Below are 22462 nucleotides of genomic sequence, written 5' to 3' on the forward strand. Positions count from 1 at the left end.
GAACTCCGGCGTCTGCAAATTCAAACTGCGCATGCGCCGGGTAATGTTCGCCGGGGATGCTGTGTACCCGGCGCATGCGCAGTTTGAATTTGCAGATGCTGGAGACAAGGAAACGGCGAAGAAGAAAGCAGGAGAGCCCCGCAGCGCCGGAAAAAAGTGGCGAAATCTGGAGGGCGCAGAGTGCAACGCCGAGGACATAAAGAAGGTTCTTAAATAAGGTAAGGCATAAGCGCACTGTACAGAAAAATGTACATGCGCTATGCCTGCGCCCCCGCACCGCCGCCGCTATTCCACCCATCAAACGGGTTTCATAAATAATGGGAAGCGCTATCCCCTGCTATAGCGCAGGAGGATAGCGCACAGACCCCTCAGCGCAGCATGATAAATCCACCCCTCAATGTCCCACCTGCTGATCAGCGAAAAGAAGATTTTAAAGCTGTGATCCCTCTTCAATGTGGTTGGTAAAGACATCATTGAATAGGGCTCTGCCCCTATTTCCCCTGTCGGAAATAGCGGCGGACGATTGCATACCCCCATAGTGTCAGTTACTCCCTCTGGTCTGTAGGTTATCACCACATATCTACATGCACAGTCACTCTACAATTTAACACATATGTACACAAACATACATAGTGGAGCAGGATGACAAAGGCCTCAGGGGTGGATTTATCATGCTGCGCTGAGGGGTCTGTGCGCTATCCTCCTGCGCTATAGCAGGGGATAGCGCTTCCCATTATTTATGAAACCCGTTTGACGGGTGGAATAGCGGCGGCGGTGCGGGGGCGCAGGCATAGCGCATGTACATTTTTCTGTACAGTGCGCTTATGCCTTACCTTATTTAAGAACCTTCTTTATGTCCTCGGCGTTGCACTCTGCGCCCTCCAGATTTCGCCACTTTTTTCCGGCGCTGCGGGGCTCTCCTGCTTTCTTCTTCGCCGTTTCCTTGTCTCCAGCGTCTGCAAATTCAAACTGCGCATGCGCCGGGTACACAGCATCCCCGGTGAACATTACCCGGCGCATGCGCAGTTTGAATTTGCAGACGCCGGAGATCGGCAAGCGGAAAACTGCGCATGTGCCGGATACACAACGCGAGACCACGGTATCCGGCGCATGCGCAGAAGACGCCGCCGGCCGGAGGTTCACCCTTCGTTATGGGAGGAGGCGTATCACCACAGGTCAGTGATAACGCACTCCCATAACGTGCGCACACACATTAGTAAATAAGGGCATGAAACAGGTACGCTTCACCGCGCAAAAGTGGCGAAAAATACCTGCGCCCATAACGCCCGTTTGCCACACAATGATAAATCCACCCCAGAGTGCCAGAGATGAACACTCACCAGGACAGCTGAGTTACGCATGGGAGCAGCAAGCAACATGACACTGTATGAGGGGGTGCAGTGTTATAACATGCGGTGCACAACTTATGGGATTAGTGCTTTTCCAGTATACACCGTTCACCTGTGAATGAGATCATTTGACCAATATTTGATGTAGAGCAGTCATTGTTGCTGCAGTTATTTGCAATCAATATAGGTCAACAGGTCAGCAAGGGGCAGTTGAGGAGTGTATCAATGTTTCAATAAATATAATTTTACTGCTCTTTCACCGATTCAAATAGTTATACTGCTCCTAACGATCTTCCAGAGATCAATATTTTTTGGGTACTTGCACTGTAGGGAGATACTAAAAAGGCGTGCATATGTGGTTATATACAAAAGAAAAAACAAATGTATGCTTAGTTTGGCAAGAGATGTCAGAGACTATGAAATTATGATGCTAACAGATCTAGTCTAGAATGGTTTAAAAATGTCACAGTATATCTAAGATAGAGGTTATTTTTTCTCCAAATCACCGGAGATCAATACCCATTCCTACATTGGCAGACTACATGCGGGGGACACTGTTTCATGTAAGCTTTTTGGATATTTTTTCTACGATGCTCCATAAAAAACGAACATGTAGAGATCTTCTTGTTCGTCCAATAAAGGGCAAATTGTACCCACATTTCAATAAATAAATCATATAAATCAGAGTTGCAATTCATAAATGACTTAGGTATTCAATCCCGGGTCACCACTGTCGATCCATCCATACAGCTGTGACTGACCACAGCCGTAGATTTTCAAGATTTGTCCGTGATCGCGACATTTCATGGCCGTTATCGACAAAACAGGGCAAGACAGCACGCCGGAAATAGCAGCGGGGATTGAATACCCCCCTTAAAAAGGGGATACAACCACCGATGTACATCTAGGAATATACGTACATATTGTACATCTGGTTTTTCTGCACTTAAAAAAACATTTGGCCTCTTAGAGAGCCATGTTGTATTTTCAGTCTCTTTATTACCATTATTCAAAAACTTTATTTCTCCTTTTTTAAGATGACTCAGAGCGAATAATGTTTTCAAAGATTTATTTTTCTTATAAATAAGGGTTTTTGGGGGCATGATTCCGGACAGTGTTTTATCTTGTTGTAACAGCCTATAATTACGTGATAGGATTGTTTTGATGTTTTGTGCACAACTGTTCCATTTCATGATCCTTTTTTCTGATGTCTTTACTTAAAAATTTTGGGTTGTTTTAAAAAGGGGATGCGGTCAAAATCCAGACGGTCGAAATACCAACGCCGGAATCCCTACCGCCGCAATGCCGGCACTTTCTCCCTCTATGGGTGTCCACGACACCCATAGGAGGGAGAATAAAATACAGTGTGCAGAGTGTAGCGAGGCACTGGGCCCGCTGCGTGGCGAGCCCGCAAGGGGGGGGTCGTACCACGGCCCTGCCTTGTTGGCGTTTCAGCGGTATGGATTCCGGCGTCGGTATTTCGACAGTCGGGATTCCGCCCACCAGGATTTCATACTGAATCCTTAAAAAGATCCATTCTATCCATTTGGAGTCGATCAGAGAATGCCTTTATTAACACCTCTTCGGAATATTACTTTTCTTTAAAGGATTTCAACAGATCTTCAACCTTTTTAGAGAAAATCTTAAGGTGCCCATACCCTAGGTCAATTTACATGAGATTTGAGCAATAAAATCGCATGTACAGTGCCCAAATTGCATGTGCATGACAGGAGGTGCAATGCTATGGGCATTCCTGTGCACATTGAATGGCACCTCCTAGGTCGTACCTGCCACCAAAGAAATCAGTCGCCAGGTAATCAGGTGGAGCTCACGCCTGTGCGCTCCTCGCTCGCCCTCCTATCCAGCGGGGTAGAAGCAACAGTCTCGGACAGGAGGAAATCTGAGGCTGCTGCTTCCACTGTGCACCAATGTTTGAACTTTTGTTATTATAATAACATCAGCCCACCACCCACAGCCCAGGGGTAGTGGGGACAGACCCGGGCTTCAGCCAGGGCTGGGGTTCCCCTGAGGGGCCTTTATTGGGGGGGGTCCCCACTCCTCCAGTGACCTAGACAAGGTGTTAATGCTTTGGCCGGGGAACTTGTGTATTTAAAAAAAAATAAAAAAATAAAGTGTCCCACAGCAGGACACCGTTGACTGTTTGAGCTTGGTACTGGTTTCTGAAATACGGGGGACCCCTACTCCTTTTGTCCCCTGTATTTTGTGATCCAGTACCAGGCAAAGAGCCCGGTGCTTGTCATAGAAATACAGGGGGACCCCCCTCTACGCAGAGATGTCCATACATTGTTTTACAGATAGGTTTACAACCGGACCTTCTTCCAAAAAAAAAAAAAAAAAACGTGCTCAATTGTATTTAACAGGTTAAATGTTTTATTGGTTTTGTTTGTCCTTGAAACCTAACTTAAAAAATCCAATAAAGAATTTCTTTCAAAAAAAAAAAGAAAGAGAAAGAAAGAGAGAAAGAAAGAGAGAAAGAGAGAAAGAAAGAGAGAAAGAAAGAGAGAAAGAGAGAAATACAGGGGGACCCCAGCAGTATTTCTCTAACCAGGACCGGCTCAATGAGCCCAGGGCTGGTTATAGCCATGGTCCGTTTTTTTTTATAATTTATATTTCTATTTTATTCCACAGAGAAGCCTGCACCAATCTGACTGATCCCTGCAGGCTTCAGCCAAATACGCCTGGAAAATGAGGATTATTTTCCCATCATATTTTCTGCTGAATTACCAGCCAAATTTAACAGTACAACGGAGATTTACTAAAAAGGATGATTACGGCTGATCCTGTGTGCGAACGGGTATGAGCGGGATAAGCCAAAATAAGAATGGAGAACACAGCACATTTACTAAGCTGCCGTATTCTCCATGTTCGTATTTACGGCGCTGTGATGGCCCTGATTTTAGCAGCACTCCTACCCAACGCCGGGCAATGCCTGTGTTTTCGTTGGCTTTGTGCGCATATGCGGCTGACTGATAAATCGGTCGGACTGTAAATTTTTAGACCGACCGAACGCGTCTAAATCGGCCCCATTGGTAGGACAGCTACTAGCCTCTTTTACATATCTTTAAAAAGCACTATTTAGGCCAGCCCCCCTAACACCCTGTAGTACAGCCCATCAGATAAATTGTATGGTACAAGTGTATGCAGTAATATAAATTGCATGCAATATATCCGATGCTAAATATTTATTTATTAACTGTTTCTTATATAGCGCATACATATTCTGCAGCGCTTTGCTTTACAGAGAGTGTTTGAACATACTTTAGCTTTTTGCAGTAATCGGGAAAAAAATCTCACTTACTGCGAAAAAGAGTTGTGGTTTTGGTTGTATTATATATTTGTATAGGGTTGTCATTCGTGTGGTTTTGTTCCCATCATTTTGTTAATTCACTTAATTGTAATCAGTATCATTTATCCTTCACTCACACATTTGATTTGAGCTCCGTCAACTTTCTGGACCCTAGAGGTTAAGGATAACCTAATTGTTTCATCTAATCATGTGAAAACTGTTAAACACAAATTCAAAAGCAAATATTCCTAAGGGCCAACTTATGCATCTAAGACACAATTGTGCAGATATACAGACTTTCTCTATAAAACAGGCTGAAGATCTGTTGGAATCCTTTAGAGAAAATTAATATCCTGAAGTTCTGTTAATAAAAGCACTGTCTTATATACACCAAAATGGATAGATTGAATCTTTAAAAAAAAAAAAAAAAAAAAGTAAGCAAAGGCTTATATAGGTTGTTACAACAAGATAAAATACTATCAGGAATCATCCCCCCCCCCCCCCCCCCCAAAAAAAAACCCCAAATAAATCTTTGAAACCATTAGCAGCTCTGAGTCATCTTAAAAAAGGAGAACTAAACTGTTTGAACAGTGGCAATAATGAGACTAAAAGTACAACATGGCTCTCTAAAACGCCAATTATTTTTAATCTTTTTAAGTGCGGAAACACCAGATGCATAATGTGTACGTTTATTCCTAGATGTAGTACATCGGTGGTTGTGTCACCTTTAAGTCATTTATGAATTTATATTCATAAATTAAATTATATTTATGATTATAGGATTTATTTATTAAAATGCAGGTGAATTTATCCTATATTGGATGAACAACAAGATCACTACATGTTCGGGGCATCGTAGAAATATCCAAAAAGGTTACATAACACAATCCCGCCATTATAACCTGCAGCACCAAGGTGATCCCTCTTGCCTTTTTATTGTAGGTTTAGAACAAATACCACAGACTCCAAGGAGGTGGAGATAGATATAATCTGTTATGTAAAAGAGAAGTATTTTTGTTGCGACAGCCTTCTGGGATCACGTGGACAGATGTGACCGGAGGACGTTGTTTGGATGCTGACGGGAGCCCCACTGCCGTGGCCGCTTCTTGGGGTGATCGGCAACTGGCAGCGGAGGCTCCTGGAGGTAGAGTGGCTGACTGATGGCAGGAGTGGGTCATATATAGCAGCACTCGCTGCAATTGGTTTGTGATTGTACACATTTCCAGGTCACGTGACCAACCCCCAATGATTTTCATTAATTAACAGACAGGTGCCTTTATATAGTCTCCAGTTAGGAGACATATATGATAATTTTTAGAATATAGGTGAACATTTAGGACTGCCTCCACTTATATCTATTGTGATGTTTATTTTTTATGACAGTTCCTTTGATCAAATCAGAATTTTACACAGGTTTATGTTCCTGGTAATTGACAGATTGGTATATATTGAGCTACCTTGCACAGAGTTTTCACTTGCTCCTGAGGCCAGAAGCCAATTTATTTGGGTAAACACGTTGAGCTTTAATACTGACCTACTGGGACCTTGCATACCTACCTGTGATCCACCATATGTCTCCTAAATCTATAGAGCACCACAAAAGGACTGGTAAAGTGACGGCATAACTTCATGGGATACCTAGCCCAATCCCTAAACACACCAGATGTAAAAAGTGGTCGCCATCAGGATATCTTGAATTATAGAGCATCCATTTGGAAATACGGTGACTTACCTACAATTAAAAAGGACTACATCATATTTCTCACCCTTCCAGTACCCATCAGTGGATCACCATAAAAATGGTAATATATTATCATCATCTACCCAGTTTGGAAAAAATTGGGTACTTATATGTTAGTTGGGCGACCACTAAGCTATTTGCTTAGTTTTACGCGTCCCCTCACATGGCTCGCCACGCTTCGGGCTCAGTGGCTCGCTGCGCTTGCCACACTATATAAAATAAACTCCATGCCGACATGGATATGTATGAGCTTACTAACTATAGTGGGCGCCCAACTAACATAAGTACCAAAAATTGTGACTTAATTGATTTTTAAATCTTTTTATTTCTACACACACACACACACACACACACACAGTAGAAAAGTTTGGCATCAAAAAAATTTTTTATTTATATTTTTTTTTATCAAATCTACATACAATCAAAATTACATATGTGATATACACCTTTTCCTAATTTTTTATATATTGTGTTCAGCATTAATATTCTGATTGATTTATATATTAATTTTATTTCTAGTTAATAGCATTTATCATTGTGAACCGTCTTAAGTATATCATTCAGCCAGCGCTGGCTTACTTCCTCTATATTCATATGCTTTTTTAGGGGAGTGACTACCCCTTGCCAACGGCTGATAATTGCGCACCACACACCTACCTTTCTGTTGGTGTATTAAATGAATAAGCTGTAGTGTACATGTGAGATATATATATATTATATACTTTTTCATCTGAGAAGTGAAGGTACAATATTGGTTAACAACTGAAAGTATTTTGTAGAAAAACACTTAAGAAAAAAAAACATTTTTTTTTATTTTTATGGTCTGTCAGAAGACATCAACATTCTTATATGAACAAGGAAACACTTTTTAATACAACTCGTTCTTTGTAGGTTATGCAGCATCAAGCTGTTTTTTTCATTTACCAATTCTGACCCTTCTCTTTGCACTGCAAATCACTAAATGCTAAAACACAAGTTGTTGCTTTTTTAATCTACCAGCTACAAAGGATGGCATGCATGTGTGTGACGGAAATGTGTACAGCAGCTCCGTAGGGGACATGCTTCACTTTCTGGAATGCCATTCCTAAAGGCTTTCAAGCTTCACAAGCTGTTAATGATTAGGTTTAAAAGGAAAGTTATTTCAGGAACACTACCTGAGTACAGGAAATAAGACACTTACAGTACGGTGCTGTGGATTATGCCAAACACAATTCTGTAACTTCCAACACTGTTGCAAGGCACACAAAACACGAGGAAGAAGAAAAACACAATACAGCACAAACCCAACACAAAACAACAACAAAAGCAAACAAGATGTTTGTAATTATTAAGCTAAATAATGAAGGTAAGTGAAAGGTTTCTATAAATTGTGGGCCTCAAGAGATCATCCTTATCATGTGACAGTTTTAGAAATGGTTCCTTATTATTATTCACAACTTTTATTCCTAAAAAAAGGCGGAACGCATCCTCCCGAACTTTTCATACCCCCACTATCCACGTTGGCGTGGAGTTGATTTTATATAGTGCGGCGAGCGCAGCGAGCCCCATGAGGGGACGCAAATTACGTTACATGTATTCCGCGCCCGCTCGCCACGCTTCGGGATCGGTGGCTCGCCACACTATATAAAATCCACTCCACGCCGATGTGGATAGTGGGGTTATGAAAAGGTCGGGAGGATGCGTTCCACTGCGCTCGCCATGCTTCAGGGTGGCGTGGATAGTGGGGCGGGGGGTGCATAAATCCCATTGGATGTCATACAAGTGTATAGTACATTAAATGAATAAATTCCATAGGAAAGTCGCATCGCATGCGAAAAAAATCTCATGCAATGCGATTTCACTACGGTGCTGTACGTATGCAAATTGGGCGCCCGGCTAAGTACCTGCGCATCTGGTCTTGGAACTAAACAAAAAAGGTACAGGACTATAATGGGGCACTCAGATGTAGGGGTTGGTAACATGACTATAGTGGTGCACAGTTGGATGGAAGTCTGTTTACAGATGTATCATTTGCACCAAGTATAGGCTAGTGCAAGTGCTCCTGATGGTGGTAAAGGAAAGTGATGTTTTATGACAACACACAGGACTGGCAAAGGGTCCTGGGTATCATTTTTGCAGCTAGTTCCGGACACAGGAAGCAGTATCTGAAGATGTGGATGGTACTACAGCTCTCGGGGTTTATTCTGATTCACTTGCAAAAGGCAAATTCCTTCTTAGATGGACAAAACCATGTGCACTGCAGGTGGGGCAGATGCTACTTGTGCAGAGAGTTAGATTTGGGTGGGGTTTTACTTTAAAGTGAGAGCTATATTGCAGTGTAAAAATAAAGCAGTCAGTATTTTCCCTGCACAGAAAACAAAACTCACCAAATCTAATTATCTCTGCACATTTTACATCTGTTCCACCCCCCCACACACACACACCCTTGAAGTGCACATAGATTTGCCCATTTGAGAAGGAATATGCCTTTGCGAGTGAATCAGAATATAGGCCCTCATATCAACTTCTGACTTCAGCCAAGTACCAGCACCATTTTCAAAGGAATAAAACAAAACGAAAAAAAGAAAAAAAAAAACTACTGGTGAGTATTATCAATCCAATCCCAAGAAGCGCATTTATACCAATTGGCGTTGGAATCAGAAAACGCATATACAAGTCCAGGCAAGAAACGAACAAAACAGTGATGAATTACCCACAATAGTGATAAAGTATTGTGAAGCATTTTAAGTACTTACACTTTCCGGTGATTATAAAAGTGCAACTCACTGGAGAGAGCTGATGTTAAATTGCCTGTGAGTAAACCAGTGATAATCTATAATCCATCATTTAACAGCTATCATCTGCAAGCCCCCGAGGTTGGCAAGCACCTGAGTAGTTCTGTAGGATAACAGGCTAAACAAGAATCTCCGGATACACGTTTATTTAATTAGTTCTCCAGCAATCTCTGTCTGTCTCGTTTACAGGCTAATTGGGCATGGTAAAAACTTTAACAAGTGTATAGAAAATAATTAAAGAAGGGAGGGGAACACCATTAACTTGCTTCTATAAAAAAGTAAGAATGTAAATTTTCTGGTAACCCACCACAGCCATATAACCAGACGCCATTAGAAAAATGGCCACATTTAGAAGGCAAGAGCATGCATAGCAGGGGTTGGGTGCCGTCACAGCTTTGCTGTGTGCCTCATGCTTCTTATATAAAAAATTAGTTTTGCATAGACAATGAATGCTTAGTACACATTGGGGCAGATGTATTAATCCTTAACAAGAGATAAATGCAAGGGTGATAAAGAGATAAACGTCCAGCCAATCACCTGCTAACTGCCATGTTACAGGTTGTGTTTGACAAAAAGTAAAGGCCCCCATACATTAGTCCGACTGATTTCCCCCTGCAGCTCCCCGGGAGGGGGACACACGATTTGGCACTTGATGTGCCCAGTTTTGCAAATGATACATCGCATGCGATGTATCATTTGCAACTCCCGGGGAGCTGCAATGTGGAGCGAGCAGGGGGGCCGTGGACATCGAGGTGGCGGGCGGGGGATGCTGCAAGGCGGCTGGGGGGACGGACGCACGCTGCTAGTAGTGATTGGCTGAGCGCTCTCTCAGCCAATTGCTGACAGGCTGAGAGAGCGGTCAGCCAATCACAGGCTGCCCATTCATTGTATGGGCTTTTTTTTTTTTTTTTCAGTGCTGACAGCTCCCGGCTCCCCCCGCTCGGCTCTATGTCACTGCCGCCTGTGTCCCCCGCAGCGTCCACACTACTAGCGGCGTGTCCCCCCCCCCTACCCGGACGGAGCATGACAGCTCCCTGCTCCGGCTCCCCCTGCCGCCCCCCTCCCTCGCCGGCGTCTCCCGCCCCCCTCCCTCGCCGGCGTCCTCAGAGTCCCCACGGCTGCACATAAGATTTATCTTATGTGCAGCCGGTCCGACTTCCCGACTCTGACCCGATGCACACGGGACCGCGTATCGGGTCGGACCGGGTGTCAAAACCTGCGGTTTGGTCCGATTTCACTGCCCGATCCATCTGGATCGGGTGAAATTGGGGCCAAATCGCATAGTCTATGGCGGCCTTTAGTAAGGAGCTGATTGGCTGGACGTTTATCTCTCTTTATCACCCTTGCATTTAACTCTTGTTAAGGCTTCATACATCTGCCCCACTGGGTGATAAATTGTCCACTCAACTGAATTATTCTTTACTGATCAGCGGGTGTAAACAAAACAACTTCATTCACAGACGTCAGCTGTGCAGCCCAGGCAATGACAAGCTATATATTCTGTATGGCTGACCCACTGATCATGTGATTTGTCTGCCCACCAGCTTATCAACAGAATGGGCCAGGTTATTCAAATGTTGTCCTGGCTTTCTGAAGGGTAGACAGAATTAGTGTGGGACAAGAGCTCTGGGAGATTAATTTCAAGTAGTTCACAGCCTGGGGGACCAGGACACATGTTGGGGAAGGTGGAGTGTTGTGACCATTGGGGGCTCCAGCCTTCAAATGCTGTTGTATCCAACAGCTGGTGTGCTGTATGCCTCACAGCAAAGATAATGCTCAGTTCCAGGCATCTCCATCTCAGATCTTTAGCATATGCAGTCATCATCCAGGTAGATCGCCTGCATGTGCTCATACCACACATCGCTACGTGTGTATTAGCAATCTAACTACCAGGGAAAAACCGCCTGCCCTACATCGCTTAGCACACATTACTAAGCAGGCTTGACCCTGAGTATGGGGCTTAAGGGGAGTATTCAATTAAGATCATTTTTCAATTGATGGCGTTTAACCTGTATTTCCTTTTTTCTATTCTCTGATTCACGTTGCCATCAACAAAAAATGTCTTAAAAAAAGAAATGGATGAAAAAAACGTCTGAATAGGTCGATTTTAAATTAAACCTAAAAACTTTGAAAAATCCAGAAAGAAATACCCTACAAAGGGGATGTTGCCCATAGCAGACAGATTATATGCATCATTTTCTAGAATGCAATAGAGAAATGAGAGCTAAAATCTGATTGATTACCGTGTCCACCTTTCATTTTCAAAAAAATATAGTAAATTATCCCTTACAGGGAGCTAAAATGGAGAAGTTTCCATAGCAACCAGCTTCTAGTATCTATTATAGTAGTATCTAGTATAGGCTACAAAAAAAAAAAAACAATAGCTCCACCCCCTCATTCTGTTGCAGTAGGGGAAGGTGGGGATAGTTGTTAGAGGCAAGTTGTTGTAACGAATCTAAAACCACACTAATGTCGTGCAGCGGCTTGTGTAACTGGGAACAAGTTTGAATACATAACAGTCAGTGCTCAGAGAACAGCGCTAACGCAGATGTATTTATGTAGTAGCTACATAGACAAACTCATTTTCTTGTTCCAAAGTAATATTTTTTCACCTATAACTTGAAGTCATATCTCGGCTATTAAAAAGGTATGGGTTTATCATTCACACTGCTAGACCATGAGTTTATTTTTTATTATTATAATTGTGAATTGAAGCATGGATATTGAACTAGTTACCAGACATCACTTTGCGATTGTTGTTACACAATATTGGAGGAAACTTGTTTTAAGGAGCCCCACAATGTTACATAGCTCCCAACTTTTAGAACTATGAAATCGGAACTCCTGCACGTGGCATGGGGGTATGGCCTCACAGCAATGCTGCAACTGCAAGACACCCCCCCATTTTTCATCACTATAGGGGCATGCGCAGCAATATGTGAGCTGCTGACAAGCCCGGTTTTCTGTGCATAGATTCTGTGTGCAAGTGAGTGACAGGGGGTCTCCCAACTGCCCCACGCCACGGTATCCACAGGTGAGAAAGAGGGACAGTTAAAAAAAAAAAATGAGACTGTCCCACGAACATATATACCATTTTATTTTTTAGTTTAGTTTTTTTTTTTTTTTTACTTTTCTGTATAGGTTCATTATGGTTAGAAGTTATAAATAGAAACAGATAGGTACAATACCTGTAACTACCTATCAAAATGCAACAAATGATGTCGTTAATGGAATTTTTCATCAAATTTATTTTATGACGCTACAATCTTATACTGTATGAAGCAAAAAGAGAAATTGGTAGGAGCGACATTACACACCCTTCCCTAAAACGCTTGGGCATGCCTGCCTTTTCCCAGAAAATAGCCGGGTGACAGCCACAAAGGCCGGCTTCCTGTCATTCAACTTGCAAATGGCCAGCGTTAAAAAAAAAAAATCCCCACTGGATTGTATTGCGGGTCGGCCTCGCACACATGCCTTATAATCCGTACGCTTGTGCCGTCATTCAATTATCGCTTGAGCTGCGCATTGATCAGGTCTGAATAACCCTCTATACCAAATATACACCAAATGTAGTTCTGAGGGAAACGTGCAAAGTTTTCTAATGTACACTTTTTATATCAAGATTTTGTATTGATTATTTTATCAGTAACAACTTGCCCCAACCCCCGTAACAACTTTTTATTTTATTGTTAAAAATGATTATTGAATGTAATTTACACCTAATATAAAATAAGTGAAAGAATACAGTTTTATGTGTACATTTCTTGCTTTGGTTGTGAGTCGGGTGGCCAATCCCGGGATCGGCTGGATCCTGGGATTTGGCCCCCAAAAGGCCGGGATTTCAATCCCAGTATTGGAGTTTCCAATCCCGGGATTTCGGGATTAGACTGCGCATGCGCAGTCTAATGCCGGGCAGCGTCTGAGCGGGTGCTCAGCAGCTTCCCCGCTTCTCCCGTCCCGTGCAGTGCGGCTCTGCACAGCGTGATGACATCAGAGTTCAAGCTGCGCAGGCCGCACAGGCTGCCTCTATCATGCGACCGGCCAGATCACCCGCCCAGCAGTTGCCCACGCCGACAGCAGACCAGCCCGCTCACCCATCAGCCCGGCTCACCCACCCGGCTCCCCTCCGCACCATGCATATATAATTAAAATATGCGGACGGACGAAGCAGGGTTTTTTTTTTTTTCATTAGGGAAGCGGATTGGGCATGTTTCAATCCTGAATCCCGGGATTGAAAAAATGCCCTGGGATTGGCATCCCTAGTTGTGAGGAAAGATTATTTGAGATATTTGAATAAATCCGTATGTGTGTAACAACGCCTTCCCCCTACAAGTGTAAGATACAAGTCAGGAAACATTTAGAAAGACATGGAGCCACCACAATGTAATAGTTTATATAACAAACTTAAACAACCTAGATAAAATGTCAATGTTTTAACTGCAGTGAGCATATTTACACTCATGCTACACACTTGCAGTACTAGATTGATCAAGAGATTCCATAGATAAAACCATATGAGAGCGCTCTGCTGTTTACACCAAATATGGAGTCCTAATGTCACAAGAGCTGGCCCCTGAAAGAAACCAGGAATCCTATCTATAGAACACTGTCTTAACATTGGAATCATAACATAGCTTACTTTATATACATGACACTGAAAAACAGCACTTAGCATGTGGGTTGGTGTCTGTATTATAGGAATGTATATGGCAGCCTTCCGATATTACACAGATAACCCAACTGTATATGAAGCGTGCATTCTTTTCAGAGGGGAATTCTATCCAGATTTTTTACAGAATATCCTGGAAACACAGAAGGCTTCACAATCCCTTTTATGGACACATAAATAGAACTGGTATTTCAAGATCATTAATGATACGTGTCAAAGACCTCAAGTCAAGAGATGGATCATGGAAGTAAATTAGTGGAAAAAAAATATGTTACTTCATTTAATACTTACTTTTGAATAAGGACAGTATATAGATTGTAAACATTGCGGCTAATTGAAGTCTAGAAATGGCTGGCGTAATGGATTTTTGGTTGGTTGGTGTGCAATGCTTCTCTGATAATACACTTGGTTTTTATGACAAATCGTGCTGGTTTATGTACAATTAAATTTTGGGACACACCCCCTGGAAAGTAATAATTGTCCTATTGCCCAACTCCGTATGAATAGCAATATACAGGACTCCTGATTTATGGATCATTTAATCATGGTATGGATTAGATAATATTACAACATCTGAATATTTTCTATTATTTAAACACATTTCTTTGCATATAATTAAAACTGTTCAACTAAAAATAAATAAAATTGCACCAAACATGAAGACTTCAAAGATTTATATTACTGTTTTGTAAGGGGACCTGGATATTGTTTAGTTTTCATAGCTGAGCCTAGAAAACTAACAAACGCCTTCATTCCTGCATTATGAAACATGCATCCAATAAAAGAACTGTCACACACACATAATTGTTTCTCATGCATCATGCCTTGAAGGAAGAACAGAAAGTAACCACATGATGACACGGAATTCTCTACAGTACCCTTACAGTAATCCACCTCAGTGTTTGTCAGCTGCAAATACAGGTAACATGTTAATTAACAGCCTCACCTCAACCCATCTCCGTGCTTCAGAGAATGCTAAATCGCAAGAGATTTCAGAATTTTCATTCCACTCCATGGCAAATCTGAGGAACAGAAACAAGTCTGACTTTTTCATCCAAACAAAAATGCATAACATTTCTATTGATTGATGTATTTAGATGTAAACAATTCAGATTGAAAAAATAAAATCATTTACACATATGTAAGTTCATTACACTGACAGTTTGGTAAACAAACAAACAATACAAAACAATTACACGGAAAACTCAATTATAAAGAAATAAACAAATATGAATACAAATTACATTGTTTACAATGTTGCTCATACTCATTACTAAGTAATTAGAGGAGCTTCATGTTATACTTATGCCCCTTTCCCACTGCAGGCTTTACACGGTAAAATGCCGTTTTTTTAGCCTTTTTAAACGGCTAGAGCTGCAGTGGGAAAGCTCCAGGTTGCTTTACACGGGTAACAAATACCGGTATTTGTTACCCGGGTAAAAAGCAGTGTTTTTACCGTGTAAGAGCCATTTTTTTGGCAATGGGAAAGGGTTTTAAACGGTATTTAGAAATAATAATAAAGGTTAAGAACATGATTGGTGCATGTGATGTTTTTAATGACAGGCAAGGTTTACTAGAGAGTTTAAACGTGTTGCTTTGCGGTTTACACGGGTAAGTGTGAATGGGACATTTATTTATTTTAACGTTTAAAAGCTGCAGTGGGAAAGGGTCTTTGTGGCTATTACCCGGGTAAAGACCCGTTTTAAAAAAACGGGTCTTTACCCGGGTAGGCAGTGGGAAAGCAGCATTAACAACATTGGCTTTTGGGAACTTGGCAACCATAAGAATTTATACATTAACAGTTTCTTATATAGCGCACACATATTCTGCAGCGCTTTATAGAGAATATTTGAACATCAGTCTCACACACACAGACATTCTAGGGTTTATTTTGTTGGGAGCCAATTAGCCTACCAGTATATTTTTGGATTGTGGGAGGAAACCGGAGTACCCGGAGGAAATCCACACAAGTATGGGGAGAATATACAGTTAGGGCCATGGTGGGAATCGAACCCATGACCTCAGAGCTGTGAGGCAGTAATGCCAACCATTACACCATCCGTACTGCCCAAAATTATAAACTATTTCAGCATTTACAATCCAGGTCATGTACATGGAAGGACACCAGCTTCCATGTACCTGTGACAGGCTTAAGGGGACTATGCACTGCTGCAACGATTAACCAGATTTTTTTTTTTAAACAGAATATACCCTTCTATGTACTAAAGAGAACCCACAGGAACAGGACTACAGATATCATCTGTCCTTGTCACATCAGAGGAGTCTTCCATGCTTGTGAAATACTCTTCCTAGGAATCTGACTATGCGCATGCACACGTGTCACATGCGGCCACTTGCGGAGGCTGTGGAAGAGGACACGTATGATCTTGCTGCAAGAATACCTCTTAAGGCATAAAGATGTTTACGCTATAGAAAAGGATGGCATCACCAGGCCAAACTCAACATTTTAGAGTTTGTTATACAGAGGTCATAGACCCCACTAAAATTGGTATCCGGTCATTAGGTCGACACATATAAGGTCAACATGCATTGGGTCGACCACTGACTGTCGGCATGTATAAGGTCGACACATGAAATAGGTCAACGTGGTTGGAAGGTCGCTGCAAGCTAGGTTGACAATGGCTTGGTCGACAGTCAAAAGGTCGACATGGGTTTTTCACTTATGTGTTTTATTCGACACGTGCAGACTGTGTATTTATGCCCCACCATCCACCAGGGCATGGAGGGAGAATAGAATAGCATAGCACCCAAAGCATGGCGAGCGCAGTGGGCCATGCGGTGCACTTTGGCTGAGTCCATGTCGACATTTGGGACAAAAAAAAGTGAAAAACCAATGTCAACCTTGACTCTTGGCCTAGCCATTGTTGACCTAATGCTTGTGTCGACTTTCAAACCACATCGACCTTCAGTGGTCAACCCAATGTATGTCCACCTAAATGACCCATACCCCTAAAAACAATGGAGTCTATGTAATTTTATGAGTGAAAAAATACTTGATAAATAGTCTGGCTCTAACATTTATTGGGGCAGATGCACTAAGCCTCAAAAGTGATAAAATGGAGAGTGATAAACAACCAGCCAATCAGCTCCGACCTGCGATGTCACAGGCTGTGTTTGAAAAATATCAGGCAGGAGCTGATTGGTTGGTTGTTTTTTTACTCTTCATTTTATTACTTTTAGTGCATCTGGCCCATTGTATTAATTAATCTTAGGCAACAACCCCTCTAATGACAGAATATATGATTAAATGAGTTCTCTATACACACACACACACACACACACACACACACACACACACACACACCCCCCAATTTAAAGTCATGGAAAGTTTATTGTCAAAAGTTATAACCTAAATCAATGCTGGAGAAAATGGCAGTAACACCATCAATGGAAGATTAAAAATAACTAGAGAACTTCATGTACTTCTGTTTCGTCAGAAGTTATTATTTGAAAGAATAGTAAACATATAACATATCAGAAGTTGTAGAAATACCTCCTGAATCTGTTGAGGTGGTCACATACTATTGCTATAGCTTAGAAATCCACCAACATGCAGGTACACAAAAAAACGAACAACTAAGGATACAATTTAAGAGTTTGCAGCACAGTAGAAAAGTGCAAACTATGTGAATGTACTGAAAAGTGAATTATTGAATACAAAAATGTTCAATTTATGGAGTTTTCAAAGAGACAAAAAAAAGGCATTGACTAAAAAGATTGTTTTTTTACAAAACCAGATGCAAATTAGTTACAACGTGGGTGTGTTTAAAATTGCCATTTATACTAAGCTTTTCAGTAGACCATGGGTCAAGTCCAGAATTATTAGCTCATATTGAAGTAGTGCCAACACATTACACAGTAATTCTCAGTGAGTTCATTGTCTAAACTCTCTTGTCATACATAGTAATATTACCCTACCTGTGTGGTTCGGACAAAAAGGAAAGTGGATCAAACATATGTAAGAACATACAAATTAAAGATCAGCCATGGCCAGAGAGAGTCACCACCACAATACTAACCACTTTACTAGTGTTGTGACCATGAAAAAGCTACCAGATCACTGTACCTCATTATGCCAGGGACACTGAATAAAAAAATATAAATCACAACAAAATATTTAGCACTAGGGAATAAAATGCTAGACAACATATAACGTAAGAAAAATTAGCAGGACAATAGCATATAGGAGGGCTATGTACAAAGAATCACAATAGTGCAGCATTTTATTTATTTTCAATGTACATTATTTGCAAATGGGAAAAACTTTTTTCCAAGGTTATCCCTGCAATGTACTAATGTTAAATAAGAGGCCGTCCAGCAAGAATGTCTCCATATATAAAGTGAATGCTATCTGACAAAGTTTTAAACCAGTGGGTTTGGTACAATGGTGTCAGATTTAGTCCTCATTGATAGTAATGGGGGCTGTCATCTACATCATTAGTAACTTTTTGGTTTCTTTTAAAGCTCTCTTTATTAATACATTGTGTGGAAGAATCCATAAATTATGCTGTCCTGTAGTTTCTGGTACAACACCTGATAAATAGCCCCCTAAAGTCATCTATTACTGACTGAAAAACAAAGTTCTCACATACAAAGCTAACATTTTGCTTGTAAAAACATAAAATTACCATCAGCATGCTAGAACACATACAAGCTCAAACACGAACCCCGCTGCATACAATACATAGCAGCCCACAGCCAGGTTCTCATGGGGCTGCCATAATACACACACTGAACACTGTGCCCATTCATACAGAACAAGTTTGTGGGCACTACACAGACTCCGGAGTAACCTGGCATCCCACCTACCCCAAACTACGCATCCTAGGAAATGTTATTATGGTGTACAATGCAAGTTACATTACAGAAGAACTACTCATGTAGTGGTAGCGCCACATTACTTGTACACATGTGTAATGGCTAGCACAGATCCCCGTACACAATGCACCCACGCCAGCCTGGGAGAGTTAGCAAATGTTTGCAGGGAGCTGACAGTCACACGGGGAACACGCAGGATACACAGAGCCTAATGCCGCAGACACTGTACACGGAATGGCCAGCTCACACAAGTAACGCAACTCTCCTGGCACTTACTAAGCTCAGCAACGTCCTGCAGCGCGGTGTACTGAGCAACGTCCTGCAGCGCTGTGTACTGAGCAATGTCCTGCAGCGAAGTGTAATGTCCCCTAGCCAGCAGCAATGCCGGTTACACTACTGTGTGTGTGTGTTACCTTCAGGTGCAGGCTGTGCCAGGCAGCGCAGACTATCGCTTACACCGTATTGTCTCCTGCCCGGGTTCCCAGGGTAATAGTGTAACTCAGCAGCAGAGACAGCCTGTCCCACCTGCAGGTGAGTGAGGAACATGCACCCCTCCCCCGCAGCATATCCCACCGGGATACTGACTGACTGCTGATGGGTAGGAGGTGACGGTCACGCCCACCTGGATTATGCCCCGCCCCCTGTCCCGTGCTGGCAACAAGTCGCCCTTCGGTGCTCTTGTGCACTCCCACTGGCACTGACCCACTGTGCTTGCGGCTGCAGCAGGGGCACTGCTGATGGCGATACAGTGTACGGCTCTGTGCCACTGATGAGCGTTGCTGCTTCTCCGTTTTATTCTGCACAGAAAAACACTAGGAGATCATAAACTTTCCAGAGAGTAGAAAAGTGACGTTGCCCATAGCAACCAGCTTTGGAGCAAGATGCCCCAAGCTTCAGAAAAGTTATTAAGTGGAGAGTGATAAACAACCAGCTAATCAGCCCCTAAATGTCACTTGCCAACCTCATTTGGCTGGTACATTATCGCTCTCCACTGATCAATTTTTTGAAGCTTGGTGCATCTGTCCCTTTAACTGATAGGTACCGAAAATGATAGCTGGAAGATAATTGATTACTATGGTCAACTTTCCCATTCTATCTCTGTCAAAAGTTGAATACTGTACATCTTCATTGCATTTGACAATAGTAATAATTAAAAAAAAAGTTGAATGGTACTTGTTTCCTAGAACGGCCACACCGATTTGCATCGGGGTGATCGCGTCGAAAAAATTGCGTCGGTCGCATTGCATGCGACCAAATCGCATGCGATGCGACCGACGCGATCGACCCGATTTTTACATTGAATCAAATGTGAATAGGGCCCCTGGGACCCTATTTTACATTGGATTCAATGTAAATTATTCCCCAGACCCCCAATTTTACCCCCTCAACGCCACCCCACGATTGACGCCAACCCGAAGCGTGGCGAGCGCAGCGAGCCCGTGAGGGGCGGCGGTGCGCGTATATGACGGGGCCATATACAATGTGAAATGGGTCATATTGGCCCATTTCACATTGTTTCCTATGTAAAATGGACTTAATCAAGTCCATCTCATCTTGTGCCATTATAATGGCACAAGACTGACACGATGCTCCCGATTTCAATGTTAAAAATATTTTAACATTGAAGCCTATGGCAAAATCGGGGGCATCGCGTCGGTCGCATCGGGGGCCCTGTTAATGCACGCGACCGACGCGATGCCCCCGATTTTGCCTTTGCCGGCAAAATGGACCTGATTTCAAAGGAAATCGGGTCCATCGCGTCCATCGTGTACCTTAACTTTAAGGTACACGATGGCCGCGATTGTGGCCGTGATAGGAAACAAGTACCAGTTGAATTTCTACAGCTCTCTCTCTCTCTCTCACTCATTAGATTCAAATGTTCATCTGAATGGTGATTATTGTTGATAGTTGGGGTGTGGTGTTACACTTTGAACATCATCATACATATACATGGATTATGATCAGAACTTGATAGTAAGGCCTATGGTCCCATATGGCGTGTCAGTAAATCTATAACAGCATGTACGTACATATTTGTATTTCTATTATGCTTGTGCGGCACACACCATATGGTGTGTCAGATTGTCACACACGATAGTGCAAACCAACAAAAAAAACAAGTTTCAGGCACGTTCCGTTTCAGATAAATATGCAATTTTAATATATTTTATTGTATTGTGTTTATTTGTGAGTTAGATAACAAGTAACTAATACTGTGTTTAGCTGTGTTACAGTTACACCATTGCTTGCACTTTTGGCTTGTAGAAATGTTCTCAGATGTTTCCAAGTCACTTATCTAAAAATGATAGAGGTGCAAATAATATTGTATTGAAACCACAGATAGTGTTTTAATTATTTGTTTAATCTCAGAATAGTGTTGCACACACAGATCCTGTGCTTCTTCCCCCAAACAAGGTGATACCAAGTCAAATATCTGCTGTTATCGCTCCCTAAATTCTAATACCACTTTCTTGCTGTTTCATGCAGATTGCCAAATCTTATCCCTAATGATTCTGTAAATGACATGGGTCCCTGATTGTGAGAGAACAAACACCCAGACATTGAACAGAATATTCCTGTAAGTAAACAAATAGCTTTGCAATGTAATCTTCCATATAATTAACCTACAGTATTGTCTTGTAAATCTAATGAAGCTGCACCTCTTTAACTTTGACTTCTTTGCTCATTATGCTATTGTACACTCTAGAGTTCTATGTGCTAGCCTTGGAAAGAGATGAAGTGGAGAGAGATAAAGTACTAGCTAATCAGCTCCTAACTGACAAGAGCTGATTGGCTGTTCCCTGTAGTATGCGTACTGCCTCCCATAGTGCCATTTAAGTAATGCTTCCCCTTAGTGCATATATTAACTGCTCCCATAGTGCATATACGTACTGCCCCCCCCCCCCATAGTGCCATATACATAATGCCCCCCCATAGTGCCATATACATAATGCCCCCGTAAAGCCATATATGTAATGCGCCATGTAATTCTCACCACCTCTGTGGCTCCCCTTCTGAGTGTGTAGCTCCGCCCCCTCTGTCTCTGGTAGCTCTGCCCCCCTTTTCAGAATCCTCTGTCACAGTCACGGGGGTTGCGAGGAGCTTCTAGCTGCCGTCGCTTCTGCCTGTCAGACACTGTGATACACTGTCACAGCGCTGACAGCAATAGAGAGAATGCCGGCCCTGGTGATGAGGGTGTCAGATATTAGGGTGTGCCTGGACACGCCTATGCAGTGTCATACCTCCCAACCTGACCCTCTACAGGAGGGACACAATACTCTGTTCCTGGACTTCCCTCTTAATTCATGATTGCTGCCACATATGGTAAAACACATTTCTTATCACCTAACCCAGGCATGTCCAAACTGTGGACCTACAGCTGTTGTGAAACTACTAGTTTTAGCATTCCCTAATTGCAAAACTGTGGCAAGGCATGATGGGACTTGTAGTTTCACAATAGTTGGAGGGCCACAGTTTTGACATGCCTGACCTAACCTATACAAAACAGGTAATGGCAATCACACATTAAGAGGGAAGTCCAGGAAAAGAGCATTGTGTCTCTAATGGAATGGGTCATGTTGGGAGCCGAGGTATGCAGTGTTTATATGTGTCAGAGAACTGGCTGTTTTTCTTTTTTAGCTACATATTAATCTGCATACCAAAACATTTCCCCCTTCAAAGAAAAACTCCTTAAAAATGCCCACTGTGTCAAATTGAACTCAATGAGAAATAGAGGAAAACATGCACTATATTAATATATAACTAGGTTGTCTACACCAGTGC

General features: G+C 42.3%; 1 protein-coding gene across 5 annotated transcripts in view; it reads right to left on the minus strand.

Moving 5' to 3' along the window:
• Positions 1-19257, minus strand: part of LMO7 (LIM domain 7) — a 183159-nt gene extending 163902 nt beyond the window's left edge. For 2 of the 5 annotated variants that reach the window (XM_083168852.1, XM_083168847.1), the window contains exons 1-2: positions 19093-19255; positions 14787-14862 (exon numbers count right to left, since the gene is read on the minus strand). In XM_083168852.1, coding sequence (XP_083024978.1) covers positions 14787-14855 — 69 coding nt within the window. In that variant the 5' untranslated portion in view covers positions 14856-14862; positions 19093-19255. Of the gene's footprint in view, positions 1-14786; positions 14863-18955; positions 19000-19092 lie in introns of those variants that run through there. The other 3 variants (XM_083168851.1, XM_083168850.1, XM_083168849.1) reach the window with 3 other exon arrangements.
• Positions 19258-22462: the final 3205 nt, after the last annotated feature.

The sequence above is a fragment of the Crinia signifera genome, chromosome 2, assembly GCF_055691185.1.
Source record: "Crinia signifera chromosome 2, ASM5569118v1, whole genome shotgun sequence".
Taxonomy (NCBI): domain Eukaryota; kingdom Metazoa; phylum Chordata; class Amphibia; order Anura; family Myobatrachidae; genus Crinia; species Crinia signifera.